Source organism: Aphelocoma coerulescens, chromosome 1A (assembly GCF_041296385.1).
Source record: "Aphelocoma coerulescens isolate FSJ_1873_10779 chromosome 1A, UR_Acoe_1.0, whole genome shotgun sequence".
Taxonomy (NCBI): domain Eukaryota; kingdom Metazoa; phylum Chordata; class Aves; order Passeriformes; family Corvidae; genus Aphelocoma; species Aphelocoma coerulescens.
Window position 1 is genome coordinate 79,959,891 of NC_091014.1, and position 19,289 is coordinate 79,979,179.

A 19,289-nucleotide genomic window follows, 5' to 3' on the forward strand; every position below is an offset into this window, starting at 1 on the left:
CCGGGCTCGGCCCCAGCGCCCGTCCCGGAGCGGCTCCTCCCGGTCCCGATGCCAGCCCCAATCCCGCCGGGGAAGAGGCGGCGCCGCCCGGGACCCGCAGCGGCCGCCGGCAGGACCCGGAGCCCCGGTCCCGGGAGCGGCCCCGGTGCGCGGGGCGGGCCCGGCCCGGGAGAGAGGGGCGGGGCCCCGAGCGATGGAGCCGCCCCCGTGCCGGGCAGGGCGGGCCCCGGGGCCGGGCGGGGCCGGGGCTCTGGGGCGGTCCCGGGCGGGGCCGGGGGCGCGGCTTCAGGGGCGGCCCCTAATCCGGCTCAGGTGCGCGGGGCGGGGTCCGCACAGGTGCGCGGGGCCCCAGCGCGGCTGCGCGGGGCGGGGCCGAGGGGATTTAAGGCCCGGAAATCGCCCCCGCCGCCATTTGCGCGCTCAGAAGTCGGTGAGGCTGCCGCCGGGCCGGGCTCCCCCTCTTTCCTCCCCCTCTTTCTCCTGCCCCTATCCTCCTCCTTCTTCCCCCGCTTATCACCTCTTTCCTACCCCCCCAGTTCTTTCTCTCCCCCACACCCTCCCTTTCCCTCCCAGCCCCCCTCCTGCCCTCTCCCCAGCGCCCCCCACCCTCTCTCCCTGCTCCCCTGCGCATCCCCGACCCCCCCAGCCCTCCTTTGTCCCCCAGCCCTCCTTTCTCCCCTCTCCGTACCCCGCTCCCCAACCCGACTCCCCTCTCTTCCCCTTCTCCCCCTCCTCTGACCATCATCCCTCGCCCTCACCCGGCCTTTCCCTTCCCCCCTCGTTCTCCCCAACGCACCCCGACTCCTCTCCCTACCCTATCTCATTCCTTCCACCTCCCCGTGTTCCTGTTCCCGCTTTCCCCCTCTGCACCTTGACCCCCCCCCCACCTGTGCTCCGTCCTCGTCCTCCCCCCCCTCCTTTCCTGTCCCCCCACCCCGCCTCTCCCTGCACACCCCGAACCCCCCACCTGCCCTCCTTCTTTGACCCCCTCTGCTCCCTTATTCCCGTCCTCTGTCCCGTCTTTCTCCCGCAGCCGCGGGGCTCGGGGCGCCGGAGAATAAAGCCCAGAGGGCCGGAGCCCGGCGCCCCTGCCCTCGCTGGAGCCCCACACGGGGCCGGACCCGCTCGGCGGGTCCCCTGTGCAAACAAGAACACCGCCGGGGCTCCGGCTTTCCACACACACACTGGGGATCCCCTCCTCAGGAGGGGGTCCCGGGAGGGGGGGGTGGGTTTCAGGGAGGGTGGTGGGTTGGGGTGGGCCCCCTCCGGAGGAGGGGGTCCCGAGGGGGGGGGGTGGGGGGGGGTGGGGGGGGGTGGGCCCCCTCCGGAGGAGGGGGTCCCGGGAGGGGGTCAGGGTGGGCCCCCTCCGGAGGAGGGGGTCCGGGGGAGGGGGGTGGGGCGGAGGGGGGACTTTCCCCCCCTCCAGTCCCCGCCCCCTCTCCCGGACCCCCTCCTCCGGACGGGGCTCCCCCAGGCCCCCTCCCCGGGGCCCCCTCCTCCGGACGGGGCCCCGGGGGGGAGGGAGGGGGGCGGGTGGGGTGGGGGGGAAGCCGAGGGGGTCACGTCACTCTGCAGCATGAACAGACATAGAGACCACAGGCCAAACCAACAGCCCCTCCCGTCGAGCCCCCCCACCCCACCCGCCCCCCCCCCCCCCCCTCCCCGGGGCCCCGGTCCGGAGGAAGGGGTCCCGGGGAGGGGGCCGGGGGGAGCCCCGTCCGGAGGAGGGGGTCCGGGAGAGGGGGCGGGGACTGGAGGGGGGGAAAGTCCCCCCTCCGCCCCACCCCCCTCCCCCGGACCCCCTCCTCCGGAGGGGGCCCACCCTGACCCCCTCCCGGGACCCCCTCCTCCGGAGGGGGCCCACCCCACCCACCCCTACCCGGGACCCCCTCCTCCGGAGGGGGCCCACCCCAACCCACCACCCTCCCCGAAACCCACCCACCCCTCCCGGGACCCCCTCCTCTGGAGGGGGCCCACCCCAACCCACCACCCTCCCTGAAACCCACCCACCCCCCCCCCCCGGGACCCCCTCCTCCGGTGGAGGGGGCCCACCCTACCCCAACACACCCCCCTCCCTGAAACCCACCCCCCGCCCCGGGACCCCCTCCTGAAGAGGGGATCCCCAGTGTGTGTGTGGAAAACCGGAGCCCCGGCGGTGTTCTTGTTTGCACAGGGGACCCGCCGAGCGGGTCCGGCCCCGTGTGGGGCTCCAGCGAGGGCAGGGGCGCCGGGCTTCGGCCCTCTGGGCTTTATTCTCCGGCGCCCCGAGCCCCGCGGCTGCGGGAGAAAGACGGGACAGAGGACGGGAATAAGGGAGCAGAGGGGGTCAAAGAAGGAGGGCAGGTGGGGGGTTCAGGGTGTGCAGGGAGAGGCGGGGTGGGGGGACAGGAAAGGAGGGGGGGGAGGACGAGGACGGAGCACAGGTGGGGGGGGGTCAAGGTGCAGAGGGGGAAAGCGGGAAGAGGAACACGGGGAGGTGGAAGGAAAGGTGGGAGACAGAGGGGGAGGATTGAGGACAGGTGGGGGAAATTGGGAGGGGAAGGGGAGCAGGGTGAGGGGGCAGGGGGGACGCGGGATGGGGGGGGGGAGGAACGGTGGAGGAGGGGGGGGGGGATGGAGGGGTAGGGCAGGGTTGAGGCGTGTAGGGGGAAAGGGAGGGGGGATGGGGGGGACCGGGCCGGGGGGGAGGGAGGGGAGGGCTAGGGGGGAGAGGGGGGGGGGGGTTGGGGGGGGGGGTGTAGGGGGTGGGGGAGGGGAGGCAGAGGGGGAAGAACAGAGAGGGTTAGAAGAAGAGAAGCAAACACAAATATAAAGAAAAAGAAATACAGAGACACAGAGATATAGAAATATAGAGATACAGAACCCGGTCCGGCCGCAACCTCTCCCACCGAGCACCGAGCGCGCAAATGGCGGCGGGGCCGATTCCCGAGGCTTAAATCCCCTCGGCCCCGCCCCGCGCAGCCGCTCTGGGGCCCCGCGCACCTGTGCGGACCCCGCCCTTCACACCTGTGCCGGCCCCGCCCCGCCCCGCCCGCGCCCGTAAATGCCGGCGGATCCGCGCCCGCTCCGCTTTGTGCGGTGGATGCTCATCCTGCTCGTCCCGGGCTGCGGCGGGACCGTCGTTCGGAGCGCTGTGCGGAGCCCGGCCCCGGGGGCTGCTCCCGGCGCTGCGCCGAGCCCGAGGCGCTGAGGTGGGACCGGGAACGGGGTCCGGGGATTCGGGTCCGAGTCCTGTCGGTGTCTGCTGGGGGTCCCGGGCCGAGCCGCTTGTCCCTCGGCGGGCGGGGTGTGGCTCCCGGGCTCGGAGAACTGAGGTGGGATTGGGGATGGCATTAGGGATCGGGATCGCCGCGGCTGGTTAAAAGCCGCTCCGGGATTGGCGCTGGGGCCGAGCCCGGCGCTGCCGCTCCGGCTGCGGCCAGCGCGGGGCTGCGGTCCCGCCGGAGCTCCGGCTACGGTCCCGCCGCGGCCGCGGGGAGCCGGGGCCGTGCCGGGCGGGCGGCGCTTCCCCGGAGCAGGCGCTGGATCGCGCCTGGAAGCGGGCGGGGCACGGGGACCGCCCGTGCTGGCCCCGGCACCCCCAGAGGCCGCCGCTCCCGCAGCGCCGCCCGCCCCGTGGGGCGGAACCGGAGCGGTGGCGCTCCCGGCCCGGGCCCGCCCGCAGCCCCCGCGGGGACGCGCAGCTCCCCCAGCCCCGGCGCTGCCGAGGCCGCCGCACCCCCTGCGCAGAGCAGCGCCCGCCTCCCCCCGCCCCGGGGCCGCTCCCCCGGGGGCCTCCCGCCCGCCGCGCCCCCGCCCAGCGAGCGCGGCTGCAGCGCCGCGGCCGGGAGGAGCCGCTCCCCCGGGCCGGGCGCTGGCGCCGAGTCCGCTGCTGCCGCTCCTGCTCTGACTGCGCCCGCTCTGGGGCCGGGCCTCGGGCCGCTCAGCTGGTACCTGATGCTCTCCTTCCCCCCCCCCCCCCACTTTCTCTGCGCCTTGCACTCGCCAGTGCAAAAACCTCTGGCTTTGAAAGTCCAGTGGAAACTGTTTCTTCTTTATTTCCAGAGCACAGCATCTCCTGAGTGGGAATGGATACACAAGGAGCACCAAGTCGAACCCTTATGTGAATGCCTCATCTGGGCCTTGAACCCACACCTGGCCATTCTCAGCACCCTGCTCCAACCAAGCCAATCTCAGCTCCTGCCAATGTCCTGCCTGGCATGGCAATGCCAAGTGCCAGCAAGGTAATTCCTTTGCAAATACAGCTCCTTCTTTTATGCTAATGCTGCTTTACACCCCAGCCCCTGCCATGGCCACAGGGCAGAGCTCCATGGCCAGCACCTGATCATGGAACACCACAGGTGATCGCTTGGGGGACAGCACAAAACTCTTCCCATAGCCCTGATTTCCTGCCCTTTCCAGGATTTCCCCAACAGCTGTCAAGGTGCTCATTCCATGTCCCTTTCCAGGGAGAAAGAAGCAAGGCAAGTCCTGAGGGTTCACTTGCTCCATGGCCAAAGTTCTGGAGAGTGTCAGAGCTGCTCCTGCCTGCAGAGGGGCATTTCCCGCAGGTGAGTGTTCACAGGCCAAAATCACAGTGGCGGCTGAGGCAGCTTTTGTGGCCCAGAGCTGCACAGAGCTCTCAGTGACTCCTGCTCATTGCCAGGAGCGTTCCTTGGTGCTCCTTCTGTGTGTCCCAGCTGGCAGGGAACGGGGGGAGGGAGAAGGCCGGCAGCCCCAGGAAGGGAACCAGCAGCTCTTGTGCTTTGGATTTGCAGAGAGGAGCTGTGCCTGCAGTGTCCTGCCTGTGGCACACAGCATGCCAAACACACATCCCGGGAACGGGCACTGGGCTGCCTGGGCAGCGCTGGGATGGACATGGATAAAGGGCGGCCCCTCGGCCAGGGGCTGCTCTGAACAGGCACCCGGAGATGCTTCGGCCCCGACAGACCCCACTGACGCCCCAAAAATACCCCAAGGAACAGCTGGCACCGGGGAATGTCGGCACGGGCTGTTTGCAGAGGGGCTCAGACAGCAATTCCCGCTGCCGACCTCCCACACACCTGCCAGCTATGTCCCAGCCACCCAAAATGCCTTCCCTTCCAGCCTGAGGACATCATCCCTCAGCAGCGTTAAAGCCAAGGCAAGCTTCCCCCACAGCAATGAAATGCCAAGCAATGCCCTCAGAGATGCCTTCAAATGAAAGGTCAGAGGCAGAGAAATCTCTTTGGATTGAGTTGGCAGTTTTTGGGGAACCAGCTGGAACTGCACAACTGATGGAAAGCTTTCACAGGTGGCTCACACTGCAGGTGCCCTGAAGGCAGGGATGTGCATCCCTTTCCTGAGGGAAAAGAACTTCCAGAGGCTCTGCAATGAAATTGCTCCTGCAGGGAGAGAACTCCTCCCATGGGCACAGGGGCTGCCTCAGCACGGGCTGGGAGCGTGTCCGGCCAGCGCCTTCTCCTGCTTCCAAATATCACCTGGAGCCCGAGCTCGGGGGGTGCAGGCAGCTGAATTCCAGGGAACTCTGTCAGGTGCCCCAGGGACATGGTGGGGGGGGCTGGGGGATGAGGGTTACAAACAGCAAATTCTATGGAACATGAAGCTGTCCTTGCCCTGACCCTGCTGAGCTTCCCTGGAAGCTCTGCTGCTTCCTGACACCTGCTGTTAAATAGGCAGCTCTGCATGGGAATATCCATGCTCCAGGAGGCACTAGGAGGCTATTCCAGTGGCAATTCAGGGCTTTGGGTAGAATTCATGTGAACTAGCAAAGCCTAACCCCAAATCTGGGCACCACACAGGGAACAATCTTTGTGCTGCCCTGGCAGCCAAAGCCCCTGGGCTGGGAAATGTCAGCAGGCAAATGGATAGAATTATTTAAATCCCAGCATCCCCCAAAGGGACAATCCACTCACCTCCCTTTGCTCCCAAAGTGTCCACTCTGTTCCCCACAGGTGCCCTGGGGATGCCAGGGAGGTCCCTTTGCCCACAGTGCCTTTCTCCTGCCCCTCTCCAGCCCGAGGCCTCTTCTCCCTTCCCTGCCAGCTGCTGCCAAGGAAGGAGGACACAGTGAGTCCTGAGTTCACCTCCAAATAGTCCTTCCCTCACCTTGAGATGATCTGAGACTTTACCCCCAAAATGTCCCCATCTGTCTCCTTCTGAGTTCCTCATTTTTTACAAGGAAGCATTCTTTCTCTGCTCTGGAGATTACCACAAGATTTGCCCCCAAAACTTTCCCCACCTGTCCACTACCTCTTTCCTCATTTCCACCTCAATATTCTCATTCTTTACCCTACAGACACTTTCAATTTTTACCCCTCAGAACTTCCCTACCTGGCCATAAAACCTCAGTTTACCCCATCAAGTGCATTCTCTCTGCTACAGATCACCTCAGATTCTACCCCCGACATTTTCTGTACCTCTCCACCACGGAGTACTTCATTTTTACTTCAAAATACTCCTTTTCTACCATGGAGATTCCCTCAAGTTTTACCCCCCAGATTTACCCACCTGTCCACAGCAATTCCCTCAGTTTACCTCAGGATGCTCCTGCTCTCTCCTAGAGATGACCTCACATTTTACCCCCTCAATTTTCCCTACCTGCCCAATTCTGATCACCTCCTTTTTACCTCAAAATAGGAGTTCTTTCTTCTACAGATTAACTAGGATTTTATGACCAAAATGTCTATTTTGTCCCCTGTATACTGACCAGATTGTAAAACCAAAACCACGCAAGTTCTGTCTGTCTTATCCCCAAAATGTTCATTCTGTCCCCTACAAATTAGGTCCGATTTTTTTCTCAAAAACACTTACTGTTCCTCCATAATTACCTCAGGGTTTGCCCCCCAAATTCTACCTCCTCTTGACTACTGGTCACCTCATTGCTTCCTCAATATGTTCATTCTCTGCCCTACAGATCTTCCCACGTTTTACACCCCAAATTTCCTTGCCTAGCCCCAGTGACTGCCTCAGTTTATGTCAGTGTGTCATACTCTCCCTAGAGATTACCTCAAGTTTGACCCCCAAAATTTTCCTTAACTGTCCACAACTTATTACCTCATTTTTACCTCAAAATATTCATTCTCAACCTCTAGATTATTTCAAGTTTTACCCCCCCAAAATTCCCCTACCTGTCCACTACTGATTCCCTCTTCTTCCTTCAATATTTATTTACTTTCTACCACATAGCTTCTATCAAGATTTACCACCAAAGTTTTCCATCTGTCTACTACTGATGACCTCATTTTTACCTCAACATGTTCTTTCTACAGCTTATTTAATGTTCTTTTTACACAAGTTTCCCTACTTGCCCACAACTGATTCCCTCATGTTACCTCAGTGTGTTCATGCTCTCCCCTAGAGATTAGCTCAGATTTTCCCCACATGCTCAGTACTCATCACCTCATTTTTCCCTCCAAGTGATCATTCTCTGCTCTTGAGATTTTGTCACGCTTTGCCTCCAAAATTTTCCTTATTTGTCTACTCCTCTATGCCTATGCCAAAATATTCATTCTGTCCCCTACAGGTTACATCAAGTTTTACCCCCCAAATTTTCCTTCCTCTACAATATTAACTCTTTTCTGCCCCAAAAATGTGCATTCTCTCTCCTAAACATCACCTCAGCTTTTCCCTCAAAAATGCCACCTCGCTCCCCTCGACATCCCCTCCCATTTTCCTACACAAACAATTCTTGTGTCCCCTCTCAGTCACCCCAGGTTTTCCCAGTGAGGAGCTGCAAGGAATTCAGGCAGGGCCAATGACACCAGGGAACAGCTGTAAATTCAGAGGCAGAGAGAGAAGATCTACCAGGAAAGGGGAAAGGTTCAGAAGACATTTCTGCAATTAATTAATTAATAATTATTTCCAGTTCCCCACTGAGAAGAACACAACCTCACAGCTGTTAAGGCCTGACGGTTCCCTGCAGGGAGAGCTCAGCACACGTGCCCAGAGGCAATCCCAGCATCTGAAAGAAAGAAAGAAGCAGCAAAAGGTGATTGCTTCTCTTTCCAAGTTATTTCAAGTGCTCACACCCAAACCAACCTTTGCTCTTGATTCTGGCCGGGTGCATGGTGAGCGGTGGGCACAGGTCATGTCATCCATGCTGATGTGAGTGATGCTTTCTGGGGGAAATCAGCTGATTTCCAAAGTTCCCTTCCTGCCCTGTGCCTGATCTGCACAGGAGAAAACCCCTTCCCTGAAGGGACTTGTGCTCCCTCTAATCCCATTTGCCCAGTCTGTTCCATGGGGATATTGCCAGCCTGGGGCAGCAGAGGCACCCGCAGCTCTCAGCACTCTCTGCTCCAAGCACAGCTCTGGGCTCCTTTGCAGACTGCCTCTGCCGTGGGGTTTTCTCCAGGAGAAGCCAAGGAATTGCTCATGGAAGGGTGGAGATTAAGTTAGCCCAAAGGGAAGCAAAGAATAAGTACTCCAGGAAGAGCCCTTGGGAGCTGCTGGGCTGAGGTGGGAAGGGGACATTCCTTGCCTGCAGGGCCAATACACAACAACCTCCAACCCAAAGCACAGACTGGCAGGTGGGGTCTGACAGCACCACTCTGACAAACCTCCTTGTCATTCTTCCCTGCAGTGACTTTTGCAATCAAACTCTGAAGCTGACAAGCCCAGCAGCTCTGTCCATCCACTCTGGAAGGAAAGGATACTCCAGGGATGAGGCCCATTCCCAGCAAACGCTCCCAACACAGCCCGGAGGCACCGCTGGAGCTCGGGTGTGGGGCTGGGAAGGGCTGCCAGGAGCACGCAGCCCCCAGGTGGGGTGGCAGCGGCAGCAGCAAATTCCCCCAGGCTGATGGCACAACAGAGAGACAAAGGCCAGCAGTGGCCACGGGAGGTGCAGGGTTAATTCTGCTCCCTGCCCTGCCCCATCCCTGCAGGAAAGCTCCAGGGGGGAGAGAAACTCTCAGGGTGCCCAAAATGCAGCATCTGTCACCCTGATCCCGCTTCAACTCAGAGTGTGGGGCCAAGCTCCCCCCACAGGTAAACACTGAGCTGACCTGCTCAGGCTCAAACACAGCCCCAGTTCTCACCTCCAGCCTGCTCCTGGGGCTGCTGCCACATTCCTGACAAGGTGCCAAAGGCCCCTTTGGACAGGGCTCTCTCTGTCTCAGGTGCTGGGCACTGCAGGGACCAGGGCAGCCCCCTCTGGGGACAACTGGGGATTCATCCCACACCACGGGCAGGACCAGGGGCCCTCCAGTACAGGCTGGTGGGGCCAGAGCTCCTTGGGTTTGGCTGCTCAAACACCAAAGCTTTTGGCAAAGATGGGACAAGTTAAGTGGGTTTTCCTGCCCTGAGAGAGAGAGGAAATTGTTAAAATTAAGCATGGAAATTAAGTTCACTGTGGAAGTCAAAGGCTCCTGGCTTTCCCACTCCTGTTCTGATTGCTCACTAGAGGGTTTTATCCATAAAAAAATGAGAGGTGGCACCAAATAAAAGAACTCTTTTTCAACATTTTTCCCCTACTTTCTTTCACACATAAAAAGGATGTCCATTTTTACTTAGTGCATTCTTTGCCTAATTTTAACAGAACTGTTTTCCTTCCAGGCCCCACTTGTGGGTTCTTCACTCCTTTGCCATCGGACTTTGGACAAAGGAAGAGAAGGATCGGCTCCACACGGGTGTCATCCAACGGGGAACACCCCCTGTACCAGCCCCAGCCTTCTCCAAGCACGCTGCCTCACTTTCCCCATTCTGGATGCTGGCTCCAATCCAGTCTGAGTTCTCCCCTGTTTTCCATGTCTAAGGACAGGAACTTGTCCTGGTCAGGGTGTAAGGCCTTAAACTGCACATTGATCTGGGGGGCTGTGACTGGGATTCCAGCAGGGAATTCACTGTTTTACAAATAAAAATTATTCCAGGGAGCTGCTGCTTCACCACACAGTGTCAGCAAAAGAGAGAAAACACTAAAGGTGTATCCAAAAACAAGGATGAAATGATTCCTCCTGCTTTTAGTGGGATCAGGGCTTATGCTGCCCTGGAATGACAAAGAACTTCTCCCTCAGCCCCCCAGAGAGCCCTTGAAAAGCCAAAGTGCAGCAGGGAAGGAAGGAAGGAAAGGCACCTGCTGGGGCAGCACAGGTCCAGCTGCTCATGGGGACTGGGAATGAGTGCGGAGCCAAAAGCACCTTCCCAGGCTGGAGGGGCTTGCCTAAAGCACCACCTCTGGGAAGCAAAGGGCTATGGAAGAAATGGAGTGGGAATTTACAATAATAATCATCATGTATCGGGAAAGAGCAACAACAGAAGCAACAATCATTCCAAGGGAGCAGGAGGGATGCGGAGCTTGAAACGAGGTTTGAGTGAGGCAGCAGCTCCTGGGAGTTCTAACCCACAGCTCCAGCTCTGCGATTCCAGGAGCACTGCAAGCTCCTACTGCCCCGTCCCCGGCTTTGCCTCCTGCCAGTACTCGGCACCTCGGGCACGGCTGGGTGCGAGTGCTCCAGTGCTGCTGCCCCAAGGGAGTGGGAAAATGGCCATTAAACCACTTCCCACTGGGCTGGCTCCGAGCTCGGGCTGGGGAAAACATTTGGCACCCCTGGCATTTCAATGAAATCAGTTTCCATCACTTTGAAGAGGCACTGAATAAACCCAGGGCACATAAGTAAACCTCTCCCCATAAGGACAGCCCCAGGGAATACACAATTATTCCTATGCCTGGCCAAACAAACCAGCAGCCAGGTTTTGGGAAGAGACTCCAGACTCTTATCTCCTTCCCTGGCTGTAAAACACTTGCAGAGGCTTTGGAGTTCATACAAGCTTGTCAGGATTTGGATACTTCATGTAAATTCCATTCAGATACTGGAATGGAAGTGTCCTAAAGGCACCTCCACTCAGACTTTAATTTTAAGCCCTCTACCACCAAAGAATTTAGATGTTCTTTTCTTAGGAACACCCCACCTCTGCTTCTTTAGGTGTCTCCACGTGGGACATAAATTAAATGTGGACAAATTTTAGAATGCAGCTTCCAAGTCAAGTTACCTGCTAGGAAATTACTTCAGCTCTCTGGTACCTTGGGCTGTTTTAAACACAGCCTGGCCCTTCATGGCTGAGGCTCTGAGCTACACAACTTGTGAGTGGGCAAGTAGCAGCAGCTGAGGTCTCATCCCAGCTGTACACAAAAACAGGGAGTGGGGGCTGCACTTGGATACGTGCAGGCAGGGTTGGGCCCCTTCTGAAAGCTTCAATCCCTGTTTTCCAGAGATTCAATCAGGGATAATGACATTTTCACAAAGCTCTCTTAAGGCACGTGAAAACCCGAGTAAGAAAATGGAATCAAACCCTTTGTTCCACTGGCCTCACGCCCCAAATTCCAACGGGACAGACAAGTCCCTCTCCTCGGAAGGCAACGTCTCCTACCTGGATCTGTGCCTTCCGCAGCCTTTGGTGGCCGCTGTCTCCATCCTCCCACACCTCCTCATCTTCCTCCTCAGCAGGCCTGGCTTCCTCATCCTGCAGAGCAAGCACAGGGACAGTCACCAACCTGCTCATCCCAAACCTGGCCAGCAGGGATGGACTGCTGGGACCCCCTGGACGGTCACCCCTCTGCTGGGCACCATCCCTGCTCTGCAGTCCATTCCCGTTCCTGGCCTGGCATCTCCTTTGAACGGGATGTTAAACCACAACCACTTGCTCGGCTGGGTTTTGGGACAGCAGAGACTCCCCCAAGGCAGTGGACAAAGCTCCTGTTCCCACACCCTCTGCCTCCGAAAGCCCTGCTAGGGCCAGGCAGAGCAAAGGAAATCCCTCACTTCCTGCTGGAAATTTCCTCTTGTGCCCATAAACCCAGGGAAATCGTGGCTGCCCCATCCCTGGAAGTGTTCGAGGCCAGGCTGGCCGGGGCTTGGAGCACCCTGTGGATGGAATGAGGTGATCCTTAAGGTCCCTTCCCACCCAAACTATTCTGCCATTCCAGGATGATTCTGTGATCTCTCCCTGCATTTATTTTGCATCGCTTCCTCTCTAATTTGAATTCCCAAATCAAAATGAGTTTTTAAAGAAATCATTTAAAATTATCCCAGGAATAAAAAGGGGTGCATCAAACATACAAGAATCATTCCTACCTCCATCAAATCATTATTAATTGGAAGCCTCTTTCCTCATCTCTGTCCTTAGTTTTCCTTTCCTAGGAAACCTTGTGATCCCATAGTTTCTCCAAGAGATTTACTGGGATTGCAGAAAGCTTTGCTCTGTCAGGGAGGCAGGGGGGTTGACAACACTTGTTCCTCTGCATCTTTATCCTTTAACCAGCTTTCCTTCAGAATGGTGCTGCAAGAGAAGTTCAGAATTACTAGAAACGGATCAGGTTCACCTTTTTTCCTCACTCTTTTCCAACTACTTCCAAATTCTTGGAATTATCCTCAAATGAGGCCTAGCAAGCTACTGTGAAAACATCGGTCAGAGGAACATCCTGCAAAGAGAAAACCACATCCAGCAGCAGCCAAAACAATCCCATTGCTATTCTTACCTGGTCTCCAGGTGCTCCTGCCAGAGCTCCCAACACCCATTGCCATTCCATGAGGGTGAGGAGGCAGTTTTGGACGTGTTCTTTGCCATGGGATGGGAAAACAGAGCCCAGAGGGTCTTTGTGTCCCTTCCAAGCCACCCCATGATTCCATCAGCACCTATACCAATTCCATTCTGGAAAGCCCAATTCCATTCCTCTCATCAACTCAGAATTTCTCCCTTCCTCTCTCTGCTCCACATCAGGCATGTGTTGCCACGTGCCACAGGCATGGGATGCCTCAGCATTGCCTGGGAATGCCACTCAAGGCTGCCCTTGTGGCCTCAGCGCTCCAAAATGCCCAGCTGGCTCCCGTTCCAGCTGGGAATGTCCCAAACAGCAGCGTGGGGTGTGCCATCTGCCATCCCACCATTGGGGCAGCTCCCATAGAATGTGACTGACTTACTGGGTTTGCAATTCCTGGCTTAAAAGTCAGGTGGTGGAATATCCTCTCCTGGGAATATCCAGAAGACCAGAAGGCTCCCTGGAAGCCACAGGTCAGGGACAGAGTCAGATGAACGATCCTGAACTGGTTTTCAGGGGATGCATCCCCAGCCTGTGGCTGCAAAAACTCCAGAGCTGTTCCTTCCCCTTGGGACAGCCAGGGAAAACATCCCCAGCATGGATTTCTGACAGGAAAAACCTCACTGCTCCAGGCTACTTGGCTCCTCCCAAATCCAGGCCAGCACTCCAACAGGCTCTAAGGACAAAACAACAGGAAAGACCATCTCAGGGCACACGCCACAAGCTGGGCATCACATTCCTCACTGGAACTGGGCTGTTCCCACATCCCTGTGACAGTTGGGAGCATCTCCCGTTCCTCGCTCTTCCATTCAGGACAAAGAGACAACAGAGCTGTCAAACAGCCAGTGTGTAACCCCAACAATCCAGGGAAAACCACCTTGCTCTGGGGAGAAACATCATGCCCAGTTATGGAAAAAACCAAAGAGCGGTACTGGAAACACTCCCAGGCATGGAGGCTCCCAGCTCCGGAAATGCAGCTCACAGGCTTCTTCCCATGGGAACCCCAGTATTGCCCGGGATTGGGCTCAGGGAAAAAGTCCTGCCCATTCCACCACTCTGGCACAGACACCCCAGGAAGGTGTCCCTGACCATGGCAAGGGGCTGAACAGGATGGTCTGTAAGGTTCTTCCCAGCACAGACCACTCCAGGAGTTTAAGGTGGATTCGAGCAGCTCCTGAGGACATGAACACCACCCACACCTCCCACCTGGCTCAGCCCAGAGTCCATCCAGCACTCACAGAGAGCTGCTGGGAGCTGAAATTCTCCCTGCTCCCCCTGCCTGGGAAACCCTGCCTCCAGCTCCTGGGAAAGAGGAGCTGCATCCTGCTGGGTGCTCCCGGCTCTGGGCAGCTGCCGCCTTCAGGCGGGGGGATGGCTCGGGCAGCTCCGGTGACTGTTCCACCTCGATGATTTTGTGTTTTCCTGCATTTCCCTGGGCTGGAGGGGAGCAGGGGGTGCGGTGGGAGTGCGGGAAGGCAGCGGCAGGGAGGGCAAGGAGTGCGGCCGGGCACCGCACAGCGCAGGGGGGCTTCTGCTGGGAGTGGAGGGGCGCGACCCGGACGGAGACGTCCCCGCCGCTGCCGGCCACTGCCCATGGGGCTCCTGCCTGCCCCCAGCGCCACTGACCCCACACCCCGTGTCCCCACACTGGGAACCACCATGGAAAATCATGCTGAAACCTCTAATCCTGAGCCTGAGCCTTGACCTTTTACCCCCCCTGACCTTTGACCCCTCGACCCATTCCTTGACAACCTGACCTTTGATCCCTGACCCCTGACCATCCACCTTTACACCTTGAGCCCTGCCCTTTGACCCCCCCCAACCTGAGCCCTTTGACCCTTGCCTTTTGACCCATGACACCTGACCCCAGGACCTTTGACCCCCCTGAGCCCTGTGACCTTTGCCCCAACCTTCTACATGTGACCTCTGTGCTTTGACATTGACCACCTTGACCTTCGACCCCTGGACTTTCACCTTTGATTCCCTGACCCCCCAACCTATGCCCTGACTTTTGTCCCTTTATCCCCTAACCTTTAACCCCCTCTACTTTATACCCCTCACTGCTATTGCTGCCTGGAACCCCTCACTCCTGCTCTACACGCCCCAGCCCTCAACCCGTACCTGTCACTCTCCAGCCTGCAGCTGTCATCCCTAACTTTTTGGTGTGGGGCTTGTCCTCCTCTGAGGGTTCCAGGGTTATCCCAGCACCAGGGTTACTGAGCTCTGCTGCAGTGAGGGTTCCAGGGTTGCTGCACTGCGCTGCTGGTGGGGGGAAAATGGTGCTGTCAGGGGTGGTATGAGGGCTGGTGCACCTTTTCCCTGTATTCCTAACCTCCACTGGGTACTCTCCACCCTGTTAGGGAGGCTGTTTGTTTGGCTGCACCCAAACCTTGGCGATGAACATCACCTCGCAGACAGGACGGGACCAAGGAAAAACAAAACCCAGATGGGGGAAAAAAAACCTCACAGCTGGCTGTTTTCTTATTATAAAGTTAAAAATCAGTTGAAAAAACTGAAAGGCAAAAATCCCACACACAAGGTTAGAAGCAGTCACACACGCTCTCACAGACTGACACACGCAGACACAGACAGACACACACTCTCACAGACAGACACCCTTCTTCAGCTTACACACTGACTGCAGCCCTTACTCACAACACTCCACCGATGAAGACGCTTCAACACATCTTCCAACTGCTGCTCCCTGACGTGGAAGGGTAGATTCTGGGAAAAGCGGTAGCATCGGTGACTGCAGGGATCAGAATCGGCCTCGGGGACCTGCAAGACAACATGAGACAGTCTACAAGTAGCTGACAGCTCGGAGTTATCCCCATACACCAGGCCCATAAGTTTTCTACACAAAACCCCACAGCCAAGAGATGAACCACAAAGTTTTACAACTGCTCAACCCAGCCACGACTCTACGTGCCAGGGCAGGGCAGCTCCAAGTGTAAGCACACCAAATAGAAGCAAAGATGACACGAGGACTTGAGATAACTCTCCAGAAGATAAATTCTAGACCCGATATGCTTTGAGGCAATGGAACCTATGGAACTACCACAGTGAGGAGGGTCTAATACACTTCATAGAGAAGTCCATGGCCCATGAAAGAAAAGATACTACCAAAAGTGAGAAGGAAGATGGAGGAGAACATCTTGTGTACTTCTCCTGGTCTCCAAAAGCAAAACTGTAAAGATGCCGGAATGAGCCCGATCCGGGAAAGCACGCGAGCAGAGACCCCCGCTGCCGCTACGGCCCAGAGCGAGGCCCATAAAGCACCGAGATGTAACAAAGGCCTGTGACACAGGAGAGGATGGACACAAACTACAGAACACAGACACCCATGACATAGCACAGACACGAGCTGAAACTGCCCAGCAACGGGCACAAGATTGCTAGTGATGCCATGAGGATTTTTGCCTTTTCTTTTATACCCCTGTTGTACCTTTTTACAAATTCTGTATTCCTAGTGCTTTTTGCCTACATTCTTGGACTTGTTTGTCAAGCTGAGAGACTCAACATTTTAGAAGCTTCGTAGCTAGGGATCAGTGTGCCCCAGACCCCACGGTCCTCTCCAGAACACATTCTGTAAACCAAGATAGAACCATCCAGGGGAAGGTTCCTTGGGGAGGGGGGCTCACTTGAGCCTCTCATTGGGGAATCTTTGATAGATATGCTAATTAGTAACACCTATAATGTTACACCTAATGTTGGGGGAGAGGGGGGGACACAGAGACTCGGCGGGGTGCATCTCGATGCATATGACCTGGACGTGTGCACCTAAGGATCCTTAAAATAAATACCAAGGTAAAATCCCTTTTCCCCTTCGAACCGTGTATGACTCTTGATTTTAAGACCAGGAAAAGGCATCATTTAATCACGTTTCCCTCATTAGAGGAGACAATTAAATGACCACTCAGGTGCACAACCACTCCTGCAGAGCACTTCACTAGACCCCGTTTTGCAATAACTCCCCCAGGCTGCAAAGCCCCGTTTGCCAGGGACCTGAGAGAAGAATTCGGTAGTTTTAAAGGAATGTCAGCAACTAGGAATACACCTGAGAGGAGTTCAGTAGCTGGGAGGGAGCCCAGGTGACAAATAAACACACAGGCCCCAGCAGAACCAGCTCATTCCAAAGAGTGGCACTGAGGAAGGGCCTGGGCAGTCCCACAGGGGCAGGTGGGTGCCTGGCTGCCAGCACTGGGAACGTGGGAATGCTTCAAAGCACCGGCACTCCTGAGAAAATGACCAAACAAGGCCGTCATAAGGCAAGAGATGAGCCGGGGGGACAGTGGGTCCCACACCTGCCCCTTTTCCCTTTCCACTGTACAGCATCTGCCCAGGCTGTGAGCGAGCTTTGGGCAGAAGCACTCAGTTCTCCCCCAGAATCCAGTGAACCACTTGCTCATCTCCAGAAGAGAATCACAGGCACAGCACTGAATGCACCGATACCCGGCTTACACCTCTCAACACTTTCTCGCTTTGGTTTGTTCATTGAAAAATGGCAAAAAAGGAAAAAAGTCAGCCCAGAGCCCAGGAACGTTAAGCGACTGCTCTTTTACAAAGTCCAACACAACCCCCCCCAAGGATGAGGCTTTACGTAAGAGCCACCTACTCCGTCCGGACGGGATTGTGTCCGGACCCGCGACTCTTCCCTCGCTGACCTTCGGCAGCAGCCGGCGGAAGCCAATTCCCCGAGCACGGCAGCCCCGCGGAGCCGCCCAGAGCCGCCGGCCGCCCCCAGAGCCCCGCAGCCCGTGCCGGTGCTGGCCCGCTCCATCCCGGAGCGGCTCCGGCCGCAAACCGGGAGAGCAAAGGGGAAGGAACAAAGCCCTGACAAAGCCAATGAGCGGAACACCATTCAACCCATCAGCGGGGAGGGCAGCGCAGCGGCCCCGCCGGCCCCGAGCCCGCCCCGAGTCCCCGTTCCAGGGAATGCCCCGGGTTGCGCTGCCCGGGGAGGGACCCCCGCCCTCCCGGGGTGTCCCCCACAGCGGGGCGCGAGCGCGGGGAAAGCCGCGGGTGCCGGCGGGAGCTGCGCCTGGAGCGGCCGATGCCGCCCTCGGGCCCGCCGGTGCCGCCCAGGGGGTGCCGGGATGTGCCGGGAGTGCCCGGGGCGGGGACGGCGCGGCCCCGGCGCTGCCCCGGTGCCGGCGGGAGGCCAGGCCCGGCCGCGCTCACCTGCGCTGGTCGCTCCGCTAGGCCCGCACCATCTCTTGGCTGCCGCCACCGGCGAACGACGGAGGAGCCGCGGAGCCGCCGGCGAGTCACGGAGCGCCGGGGGGGGCGCGGGGCGGGCCCGGCGGAGGGAGGGGGGGGCGGCTGCCAAGCGGGCGGCCGATCCGGAAAGGTCCCGGCGGTCCATGGCGGGCTGGCGGCTCGCAGGGCTCGGGCAGGGCCGCGGCTGCGCTGGGCCCGATCCCGGCCCGGTCCCGCCTGGCGCTTCCCGGCGGCTCCCGCGCCGCCGCCGCCGCCCCGATCACGTGACGCGCGGGGAACCACGTGACCCCGGCGGAGCGCGCGCGCAGGGGGCGTGGCGCGGGCCAGGCCCCCCCTCCCCGCGGGGCGGTGGGAGAGTCACGTGGCGCAGCGCGCGCGGAGCGACACGGGGAACAGCGGGACAGACCGGGAAACACCGGGACACCCCGGGACAGACCGGGACGCACCGGGACACACAGGGACACACAGGGACACACCGGACACCCCGGGACAGGCCGGCAGAGGAGCAGCTTCGGGGTGACCCAGCGGGGGCCGCCCAGTGCCTGAAGGGGCCGCAGGAAAAGATGGAGAAAGGATTTCCAAGGGACGGAGGGACAGGACACAGGGAATGGCTTCCCAGTGCCAGAGGGCAGCGATGGATGGGAGATTGGGAATTGGGAATTCCTGGCTGGGAGGTGGGGGAGACCCCGGCAGAGTTCGCCCAGAGCAGCTGTGGCTGCCCCTGGATCCCTGGCAGTGCTCAGGGCCAGGCTGGACATTGGGGCTGGAGCAGCCTGGGACAGTGGGAAGTGTCCCTGCCCGTGGCAGCGGTGGCACTGGATGAGCTTTAAGGTCCTTCCAAGCCCAAATCGTTCTGTGAGTCTTAGAGCCCTGAAATTCTCATGACAGAGGTGGAACTGCAAGAGCTTAAGGTCGCTTCCCAAAAAAACCCCATTGCACGACTCTGCAGCTTCTGGAGCCCTCGGTCCATTGAAATGCAGTTTCAGAGGAGCTCCGAGGAAATGGTGCTTTGGGGAGAGCAGAGCGGCTGGAACAGAGGAACAGGAACAGTCTCCTGGAGCGAGCCCTTGTGTCTCAGAGAGCGGGATCGGCTCGTTCCTAACGCACCTGGTGACTCCCAGAGCGGAGGATGGAAACGCAGCCCTGGTCCGAAAGAAACCCTGCCCGGGAGCGCGGGCTGGGATTGGGAGCCGGCAGAGGGAGCTCGGTGTTAAAGAGGCTCTTTTGGCTGTAAAGGTGCGCCTTTGTCTCTCTGCGAAGCACCCGGCCGTAGCGGCGTTTTTGCTGCTGTCTCCTGATTTTATTAAACTTTTACTAAACTGTCCCTTTTCTTCAACTTTCCTTCAAATTCTACAAAGAGTGAAGCTCGTTTTTCACGGCCGCGCGGTTGGAGCGGCACCAGCGCTGATCCCTCCGCGGGCAGGACCGCATCACAAATAGTCCCTCCTGGCGGATCACTCCGCGTGGGGCCGCATCACCGGTGATCCCTCCGCGGGCAGGACCGCATCACAAATAGTCCCTCCTGGCGGATCACTCCGCGGGCGGGCGCCAT

At 58.7% G+C, this 19,289-nt stretch overlaps 1 protein-coding gene and 1 long non-coding RNA gene across 2 annotated transcripts; one reads left to right on the forward strand and one right to left on the reverse strand.

Moving 5' to 3' along the window:
- The first annotated feature begins 5,958 nt into the window (after positions 1–5,958).
- On the forward strand, positions 5,959–9,444 carry LOC138104432 (uncharacterized). The gene is made up of 2 exons (XR_011148063.1): positions 5,959–6,048; positions 7,847–9,444. It is a non-coding gene; the product is annotated as an uncharacterized lncRNA (long non-coding RNA).
- Positions 9,445–12,048: 2,604 nt separating this feature from the next.
- LOC138104493 (uncharacterized) lies at positions 12,049–19,289 on the reverse strand. The gene is made up of 5 exons (XM_069003790.1): positions 19,216–19,289; positions 17,699–18,071; positions 15,173–15,295; positions 12,900–13,193; positions 12,049–12,258 (listed from the first exon to the last, which is right to left on the reverse strand). The coding sequence occupies exons 1-5, from the start codon at positions 19,287–19,289 to the stop codon at positions 12,226–12,228; spliced, it is 897 nt and encodes a 298-aa protein (XP_068859891.1). The 3' UTR covers positions 12,049–12,225.